This window comes from Pinus tabuliformis, chromosome 6, assembly GCF_031772625.1.
Source record: "Pinus tabuliformis cultivar Carrire ecotype Pingquan chromosome 6, CPIR1, whole genome shotgun sequence".
Classification (NCBI taxonomy): domain Eukaryota; kingdom Viridiplantae; phylum Streptophyta; class Pinopsida; order Pinales; family Pinaceae; genus Pinus; species Pinus tabuliformis.
This window is the reverse complement of record NC_142292.1, coordinates 1,188,834,620-1,188,845,464: the sequence shown is the minus strand read 5'-3', so window position 1 is coordinate 1,188,845,464 and position 10,845 is coordinate 1,188,834,620. Positions and strand designations below refer to the sequence as shown.

The 10,845-nt window shown below is 36.8% G+C and overlaps 1 protein-coding gene across 1 annotated transcript; it reads right to left on the bottom strand.

The window, feature by feature from the left end:
- Positions 1 to 9,114: 9,114 nt before the first annotated feature.
- Positions 9,115 to 10,089, bottom strand: LOC149263009 (LOB domain-containing protein 24-like). The gene is made up of 2 exons (XM_089386926.1): positions 9,791 to 10,089; positions 9,115 to 9,682 (listed from the first exon to the last, which is right to left on the bottom strand). The coding sequence occupies exons 1-2, from the start codon at positions 9,983 to 9,985 to the stop codon at positions 9,323 to 9,325; spliced, it is 555 nt and encodes a 184-aa protein (XP_089243052.1). The 5' UTR covers positions 9,986 to 10,089; the 3' UTR covers positions 9,115 to 9,322.
- Between the last annotated feature and the right edge of the window lie 756 nt (positions 10,090 to 10,845).

The window sequence follows — 10,845 nt, the reverse complement described above, 5'->3', positions numbered from 1 at the left end:
GACATTGGTGCCTCAATCAGGTTGTAGCCTAGAGCAGGTTGGATCTTGCTCATCATAGAGGTTGATTCCTCAGTTATTGCTTGCACATTTTTGAGATTGGTGCCTCAACCAATTTGAAGGCTACAGAAGGTATCATCTTGCATATCTTGGGGGTGGGTGCTTCCATTAGGTTAGTGCCGACATATCTATCTAATGAATTGAAGCATAAGAAGAAGAAAAGAATTGGTTGTTTTCTACCATATTGGTTTCCATGTAAAAGCTCGTATCTCTTTGTGATGTGATGTTTTTGTGATGTGTCATTGATGTGATGGTAGTTTTAAGATGCATTGTTCTATTTTTTGATATGTTACATAAGGTTATGGTTCATTGTAATATGATTGTTCGATTATGAAAAGTCATGAAATGGTAAAATTACTCTCACACTAATTAACACCCCCTAGTGTGATCTTTGGTCTAATAATTTTTTTCAGCTAAAATAGTTTCTTAGAATATTATACATAGGTATAATATTTGAATCCTTAAAAAATACCTTTCTAGTAATCTATTTTAGAGTATCATATGTTTTTCCTTAACCTCCTTCATTTTGAATTAGACATGACTAGTCATGTATTTCAACTCTATGTGTACGAGAGAGATAATTTCATTACTTGTCTATTGGATATGAATTTATGTGAAAATATGTGGTTCTTTTTCCTTGGAAATGTTTTACCATATGAGAACTTGAAAGGTAAATACTAATAATTGAATGCTTGAATTAATAAGTGAACAAGAAAATGAGGTTGAAGCATAGAACTCAAACATGCAAAAATTTCTAAGAGTAAGATGGATAACTACCATATATTTGATTGGATCTTTGGCATTAATGTCAATTAAAGGAAGTACATAATCATAATATGTGAATACAATTTTGATGTGCAATATTGAGGGGTGAGGTAAAGCGGTAGTTGAGGGAGGAGGAGGAAGCTTGAGCTCTCATAAAGGAGCTTCCATGGAGAATGGACCTATAAAATAGTATATATATGAGACCAAGGGTTGACCCTTTGTGGAAGACATCCTCACCATTGAGAATGTTGTTGAGTTGCACTTGAACACATCATTTTTCCTTCTATAGGAATAATTTTACCTTAAGAATGTGCACTAAACCATCATCATTGCATCCAAATAAGGATACTAGTAGGTTGTACTCTAACAATGCATCAACAATGGAAAACTATAATGGGATAGCCTTTTGCCTAGGCCTTAGTGCAATATGCACTACTCCAATGGGATTAGTCATGAACATGTTAGAAATTTTGAAAGATGAACAAACTATAGAAAAGATAAATAATGGATTTGATATCTAGAACCACCCTTTGAGGGTGATGTCCTTTTTATCATCTAAGAGTAACTCCGAAAGGTCGAATGGGAGGCGATTCACTAAACAAGAGATATCTCTAAGGGGGATCCATTAAGGCATAAATGAGAAATCCATGCTTCCTTAGGGAAGAAGCGTGAGACATCTATGATAGAAATCCTAACACTCGAATGGAAAACGTTTAAACCAGGGAAAATACTAGTAAGGGGGAAAACTAAAATTGAGGATATTGGAAGTGAACATGAAAAGGAGGTTGTAGGATATATTCATCTAGATTTTGTGTGGTATCAAGAAATACTTGAAAAAATCCCAGTGACTAATCAAACAAATGGGACCATCCAAATTAGTGAGGATGAATAGTGTTAGATGTATCCTAACCATCCCACATGGAATCTTCCAAGATAAGGGTGATGCAATAAAGAGACCAATCAGGTATGGGACTTTCATTTATGCGTTTAGCTTTACCCAAGGAGACCATGTGAGTTTAACTCATGTCCCTAGGTATGTTTGGTTCCCTATGTCGAGGTTTATATGCATGCTTTCACTACAGTGTTTTACAATATATGGTGTTATGAAATGATATCTTGTGGTACTTGCATTATTTATTGGCATGCCTAGTATACATTATTGTTTTATTTTGATTATGATCTTGTGTGCATACAGGAGGTAACCACTTGTTATTAGATTATGAAAATATGTGTTACAACACTTTTGTGCAAACAAATTCCTATTTCTCAATAGGGATTAGTGTTGCATGACTTTGATTGAGTCTCTTACATCCATTCTCTTTTGTCAAGGAATTGGGGGGTAGGATCTAGGTATACATTGGGTAAATATTAAAGAGATAAGGAAAATAATCCATATCCTAATGGAGGATAAGAAAAAGATAGATCAAAATTAGTCTTCTTTCTATCAAAAGTGGGAAGGATTTGCACAACTGCATATGGATTTGAAAAGTATTAAAAAAATAGATATATGCCCCTTGTGTAACTTTAGGGTAAATACGGAAGATCGCCATATCACACCACATATGTAGACTAGTAAGGACATGATAGAGACTCAAACCACTACTTGGTTATATGGCTAAACTAATAAACCCTAGAGAGAGGATAAATAGGACCAAAAAGAGAAAAGCAACTAGGTTATTTAGCTCTTGATTAATTCACATATATCTACATTAGGGTGTTTTGCTTAGATTTCATGATACTTTTTACCAAAATATTCACAAGATTCAAAGAATGATCCACATCCATCGTCTGCAAACATTAATGTTTTTTGCAAATATATATATATATATATATATACCATGTGGTACTAATTTTCCATATAACTTGGACCCTGTAATAAATAACCAAATATAAAAAGATGCATCAAGGTCATTCCATCAATTGTTTTTATACTAATCATTTCTTCTTTCTAAATCTTTATTGGTTAATCTATGTCTAAGTTGAAAATAAATTCTCATAATTACAACACGTCTTCAGCTAGTCTCTCTTCCTCCACTTCCATTTTCTTGGTCCTACATGTCCATAAACACATCTTCTTATTAACTTTTCTCCAACTTTGAAGAATTATGAATACTTCATATGGCATCTTCACCCTAGATGATTCAATCGTACAAGAGAGATTCCATCACCATAATTAGGGATTAACTGATTCAATCGTATAATCTCAAGAGAGATTATGTCATCATAATTAGGGTAAAAGATATATATCCTCTTAATAGCACATAATTTTTTATACTCTAGTCAATTCAATTCAATTCAATTTATATATATTAATTACTATATATAATATTTCAACTTATTATTGATATAGATTTTATAATAGTAAATTAGTATTATTTCATCATTCACATCTACAAAGATAATGAATATCAGGTACACCACCTTTCTCTCTCCCATGCTCACTTTCTGGCTTTTTGTCATCTAAACATGTAAATCCCGAGCCTATTAAGATTCCCACATCCCCTTCCTCAAAGGGTACTGGGATTGCTCTGTCTAATGACTCATTGCCCATGTAGGACCAAAATATTATGCTTTCTTGTATGGAACTGTCCACGTCTGGGGTGATGCCTCCCCTCCTGATGTCACATGGTGATATATCTCCATCACAGATCATGTATATCCCCATAATCACTACTCTACTAACTCCTCATACTTCTCCAAACACCAGAACCCATCCCATTTCGCCACGTTCTCTTATAACCTCCCCTACCAATTCGGTAGATAGTGACCTGGAAGGCCTACTGCCGCGCAAGACCTTAGACCTCCGCTCTCTTACCATTCATAAACCCCCTCGTGCTACATCTCCATATATCATTCCAAATTCTGCAAGTCATATTATTGTTCATCGTCAAAAGGGTGGGGACAACCGACATTTTAGGGGTTGTGCTAAGGCTATACCTTATTGTCCTTCTGAATCCAATGTATTGGTTTATGTTCCTATTGCTACCTCCTTTCCCACTTGGGGTCTTAGAGAAAATGCGGCCTCATCGCGTCTGCCATGAATTTCATTATTTCAATGAATATTCGGGGACTGGGCGCCGCTCAAAAAATTTTGGCTCTCAAAGAATTGTTCCTCTCCTCTAAGCCATATATTATTCTTATATAGGAGACTATGGAATCTACACAACAGGTGATTGAATATTTCAGGAAAATGTTTCCAGAGTGGTACATTGTTGCTGCAGATGTTGTTGGTCAATTAGGTGGACTGGCTGCCTTATGGGACCACAGGTGGGTTCACATGAGGGCTTTTTCATGTTTTGTGGGTATCCTACTTGATGGTTGTGTTTGGGGTTTCTCGGGACATATACATTTACAACATTTACACACCTTCCAAAGAGCGTCACATTTTCTAGGATGGTTTGGCTGCATCCTAGATTTTAGATCTACATTCTCTCATTTTGGCAGGGGATATGAACTGCACAGTGGGGGCTGATGATATATGGGGGAGCTCAAAAAGATCAAATACTATGTCCAATATGTTCAAAGATATTATTTTGGACCACAACTATGTCGATATATGTCCTCCCAAGCTCGGCCCTACTTGGGATAATGGATGGTCGGGTAATGGCTATGTGGTGAAATGTCTGGATCGTTTCCTCATACACGAAGACTTGGTGGACAGACTGGGCTATGCATAGTCCAGCATCTTGAGTAACATTATATTGGATCACCAACCCATATTAATTTTGTGGCGTCGGAAGGATCTCCACTTCGGTGTTCCTTTCAAATTTAATCGCATTTGGTTACAGGACCTTGATTTTGATGCTCTTGTGCGGGAGAGTTGGTAGAGGCCACAAGCGAGGGGTATTTCCCCTATGTTAAATATCGTAAACAAGCTCAGGAATTAAAGAATGTGGTCAAGAAATGGGGGCGAAATAAAAAGGCCAAAACGAAGCATGAGATAAATGATATTTTAGGGGCCTTGGATAATTTGAGGTTTCTGCTTACCCTCCCTAATCCCCCGACATCCATCATGGTGGAAATTCACACATTAGAGATGAAGGGAAGTCATATATTGAAGCTACGGGAGGCTACTTGGAGGCTGAAAAGAAGGGCTATTTGGATCCAAGAGGGAGATTGTAATACCAAATTTTTTCATCATTTTTCCAATCACAGAAGAAACATTAACAGTATATGGGAGATCATGGATTCAATTGGAAATAAATGCCTCACTCATGATGAGATTTCGCAGGCGGCTATTTTACATTTTGAATCGGCCTGCGAGAGGAGGGTGGTGGATAATGGGGAGGATCAAATATGGGGGGTGGAGGGATACCCATATATTTTTGATGATGATGCAAATGAGGTGTTGTTTAAAGAAGTTCCTGGAGAGGAAATTTTGGGGATCCTTAAATCTTTCAAGAAGGATAAATGTCCGGGTCCTAATGGATGGACTATCGAACTATTCACACTTTTCTTCGAAATATTCCAGGGGGATATATTGGCCATGGCCGAGGAGTCCAGAGTATGAGGGTATATCCATCCGTATATAAATTCAAATTTCATTTCTCTCATTCTAAAAGGATCTTCCTCTGGGACCTTTTCGGATTTCAGGCCGATTTCTCTGTGTAATATTATTTATAAGATTATTTCTAAGGTTATTTCTAAAAGAATGAAGGCTATTTTATCCAAATATATATCACCTGAGCAATTTGGGTTTCTTCCAAATAGAAAAATCTAGGATGATGTTGCCATTGCCCATGAGTGCTTACATTCCATTCATATTAGAAAATTAAATGTTGCGGTTATGAAGGTTGATCTACAAAAATCATATGATGTCTTGATTGGGGTTACTTGAGAATGGTTCTTAACAAAATTGGTTTGTAGGCCAGGAATTTGGAGTGGATTATGGCTTTTATTTTAGTTGTGCGTTTTGGTGTTTTAATCAATGACATGCCTACCAATTTCTTCGTTGTAGGCAGGGGTCTCAAGCAGGGTTGTTCACTATCCCCCTTACTTTTTATATTGGCTATGGATGGTCTTAGTGCACATCTTAAACATGCTACGGAGACTGAAATTTTCGTTCTTTTAGATATGGGCTGCAATATTAAGGTATCCCACAGTTTTTTTGTGGATGATGTATTGATTATGGGCATGATAAATAGGATGGCATGGCGACAATTATCACATATTTTTGATAGATTCTCTAGAGCCTCGAGTCTCTACATGAATCTATTGAAATATATCTTTCTATATGGAAATTGTGCCGAGGAGGATACTAAGCACATTAAGGATACATTTCATATCAATGCGGCATCATAGGAGGGTGGTCTAAAATTCTTTGGATATATCATTAAGCCCAACAAATACAAAATTATAGACTGGATGTGGTTGGTGGATAGGTATTATAAGAGGATTTCGAGCTGGGAGAACAAATGTCTCTCACTGGGGGGCAACATTACACTTACTCAATCAGTGATTGCACAATTGTGTGTGTACTAGGCTCATTTATACTTTATTCAGGTTGTTATCATTAAAAACGGAATAGTATCGTGGCTCATTATCTTTAGACTAGGTGTATTACCAAACAAAAATATCATTTGTCAAAACTTGATAATATCACCACTCCAAAGTGTATGGGGGGCTGGGGTTTACTGGATTTGCAACGTTTTGGCAGCGCTCTGTTACAAAAGGCATTATGGCGAGGCATATTTAGCGGAGGCATATGGAGTAATATATTAAAACATAAATATTTAAAGGATATGGAATTTTCTTTATGGGTGCGTCAGGATCATATTGGCACTACATCGGGGTTGGCCATTTTGTGTAGCTTCATGAAAAACAGTCACTATTTTCTACATAATATATGTTGGGCTCTTGGTTTGGGACACCAGACTTTGATTGGTCACGATTACATTCTGGGTATTAGTAACACTATTACTATCTCAGAGGAGCTCGTACAACACCTTCACGAATCAGGTATATTCTTTTGGAATCAACTTATCTCTACATGGAATGGACAGTTCCCTATATGGCGCACTGCCAATGAGATGGGATTGGTGCACAATCTGGCAGTGGAGTGGGCTCAGATACAATCGGAGTTGCGGTGGGCGGGCATCGGCAAGGAACATGGTGCAGACATGATTACATTGCAGGGTAAGATGAAATCCAACTATGTTCTTGTGGCGGATATTTATCACACACTTTGTCTTCATGGGTCACTTAGTGTGGAGGTATGTGATTTTTACAAATTTTGGGAAACAAAAGTTCCCATTAAAATCATTGTTTTTGTATGGCTCGTTTGGAAAAACAAGAAGTTAACTTGGGAAAATCTTCAGAAGAGAAATTGGCATGGGCCAAGTATTTGTGTATTATGTAGGGTGTCGGAGGAAAATAATGAACACATATTTCTAAGATGTCCCACTTCTATAAATATCTAGGGCCAAATTGCTCTGCATATTGATTTCCCTCAATCAAGCTTCTCTGATATCTTAGAATTTTTGGGATTGTGGTGTAAACGAAATGATATATGGAGATCTATTCCTTTAATATATTTCTGGGAAATATGAAGGTGGCGCAACAAGATTTTATTTGAAATTTCAGGGGCATTCCTCAAGGGTTGTGGATCACATTACTGATTGGTATCATACAGCAAAAACCCACAAAAAGGATACCATGGCCATTCACAAAAAGATGTCGGAGCCAGGTGATATATATCCGGCTGCTTATTTTGATGGGGCAACACAAAGAGATGTTTGCGGTTGTGAGTTCTGGCTTAGGATTTCGTAGGAGCAATAGCACTGGGTTCATTGGCATGCTAGCAGAGGAACAAACATCATGAAGACTGAGATTATTGCTATATGGGGATTGTTTTATTTTGCTACTTTCTTGGATATTCCCAGTGTTGATATATTTGGCAACTCAAAGGCCATCATTGAACATATATTGGGAAATAGTAATATCACTCAATTTCATCTTTAGGGATGGCTCAATGGTATTGAGGTATTATGGGACTCTCATAGTGCATATTCAATCCAACATATCAATTAGGATTACAATCAAAGTGTTGATTTACTGTCAAAGAGGGGACTTATGGACACCATGGACGGGAGGCATATTGAGCTAAGATTGGGCAGCATTACTATGGATCTAGGGACACTTCCACTCCCTGGTTAGTGGATATTTTATTTTTCTATTGCCTTATGTGGATGAGGGTTTCATGGACTGTTTTATCTTTGGTTTCTTTTTTATTTTGGACACTACTAATATATAGGCCCACTGTAGTTAATGGCTGATGTTATATATATTGTGCTCTTTGATATGGGATCAATGATACTTTCCTATACTTATTTTCCTCTTTTATGATGATGTCATAGAGAAGTAAGGAACATTTTATGTGGACAAGATCTATACTGAGGTATACTCAGTCAATAGTTTTATTATATGAAGGAAAGGTCATGATGTATATGATATATGGACAGATGTACTGGTTTATACATATCAATATAAATACAGTTTCTTTTTCTTGGTGAGAAAAAAAAGAAGATAATGTCATTGTATTGGAAATTTGTTTCAAATCTGCTTTTAGAGGAAAGTTGAATTAACTTTCTTGAAAAATACTCATTGTCTAACCACTTAATTTCAACACTGAAAACAATCAGCATTCACTGAATTCATTTTAGGTTATACAATCTCTTTTAATCCCATGTAAGAGATTTTAATTCACTGAAAGAATTTATAGTAATTTAGTAATAATGCCGAGCATTAAACCATTTATAACATACATCCTAATAATTTAAATTGAATCGTAATAAATGGAAAAAAACATTGCATCGGACAATACTCTTGACTCTCACCTCCAAAACCACAGCATACTCAGCCGTTTTCCTAGTCTTCATCCAACTTACGGCTACCAAAAGCCCGTCGTTTCCATCCCCTCCACTATTTCCTTATGCTTACGAACAGGAGATGACAAATCAGATTTAGAGAATAGGTACAGTGATCACACCTCTTACTACCTGAAGGCATCCCCAAAATTGAAAGACATATAAAAAGACTCAGTAGAGATGCCAATGAAGTCTTCCCTTAACCACCTCAGAACCAGAGGTCATGGCAGAGGAGAAACCTAGACAAGGATCATCTCTGTGGGATTCGCCAGTCGAAAATGAACACGTTTTCTCTCGGGGGAATGGGTTAAGGGGGTTAAAATTTAAGCCTTTCCAGACATACTTCCTAATAATTTAAGCTGAGCTGTCTTAAGCGCACAAAACCGTTTTTATAATAGAGATTAATTATAAAAAATAATGTGAAAATTTTGACACAGTAAAGTTCTTGAGCCTTTATAACTAAAAAAAATTCTTCAATTAAAGAAATTTATCTGACAAGAACTTGGCTAATAAACCTGACCGATGGAGTGACAATCAAATCGTCGCATTGCATATAGACATCTAATTTCTATTACACGCATGCATGTTGAATTCTTACGTTTCTGAAACTAAGAAATAGTAGGGCATCTTTTTGCTTATGACCAGAAGATAGATGGTTCCCATAAGTGCAGAGGGTCTACAATATCTTCGTCTAAAACATGTGGGTCACCACTATATTCATAAGTGTCTTGACTCTCTTGTGGTGACGCGCTGTGGAAACTGGGATCCCAACCTCCTTGATCATATCCTGTAATGACACTTAAGAGATTAGCATGTTGCAGAGTAATGTTAGCCAGCTCTGCTTGAGTGGAAACCAATCGCGATTGCACTTCTTGCAACTTTTTCTGGAGATCATCGATTTCTCCTATACACCCATATACAGGATCTCTGTCTCTGGCTCTTGCCTCGTACACCAGGCTGCTTACTGCATCTCCTCTCTGCTCGGGTGGGAGATCCTGTAATTATCACAGATCACCATAAAGCCATTGGATTATGATCACTTATTTCAATTTCGAAGAATTGATGTTCTGCATCCTACCTATAATTAACGAAATAAAACAAACCTGTAGTAGTTTGACGACATGACCATATCCGAATAATCTGTGTACCAAGAGGAACTTATAGCGATCATTCTGCGGGAAATAAGGTGCGAGCACACATTTATCTGAGCATTTCTTTTTCTGAAATCTGCAAGCAGCGCAAGCACTCTCTGCCTTGCCAGCTTGGCCCGCCATCTGCAAAATCTGGTTAGTTCCCATCTTTCATTCTCTCTAAAAACATTTATACTTACGAAATGTGGTTGCCATGAGAAATTTCATGGAAGACAATTTAGTTCTACTTTAGTCCTGCTGCAGCCGCGTATCGGAAAATTGAATGGAAAAAACGTAGAAGATGAAGCAGAGATAGGAAAGCCAAAGGAATATTAAATGGGTCGTGGACGATAAGCCGTGTGGCGATCTAAAGCTATGGTTATCGCGTCCTCCCGTGTCCTCCGTACTTCTTCTTCAGTCAGCGCTCCGTGTATTGTAAACCGGATATTTTAAACTGGTTCATATTGTGGGTAGCGTGTTTTACTTATAATAATGAACTTGATGTTGATATTTGACCTAATTGTTTGCATTTTACTGTTAAACACGATGTAGTTTGACTTGATACAGTAAGGTGAATGGCCCATACACTTTGAGTTGATACAGGAGGACCCCAAATGATACAGAAAGACCGGTAACAGATAGATAATGATGGTCCATTCAAGCAACTTCAAGATATTTTCTTCATACACTTAAAGAGGACAATGTGAAATCCAATTGAATAGGAGGTTTGTTGGAAGTCAATGAAAGCGATGTAAATAGTATCTAATGCGTTCGTGTCAATTATTTTTAGTACTGGGATGGAAGGTTGTCTGTATGATTGTTATCTAAACAAATGTTAAATGTAGATGTAAGTTCGATATATTCCATGTATTCATAAATTAAAATAAACTGAGAGATATAGTATAATTTTTTAATTTATTGCCTGTATTAAAATGAATAACCTAAATAGTATAAATTTATTTTATAACAATAATTAAATTTAAAATTTAAATTCATAGCTTTGTTTTATATGGTTAAATTAATGTATG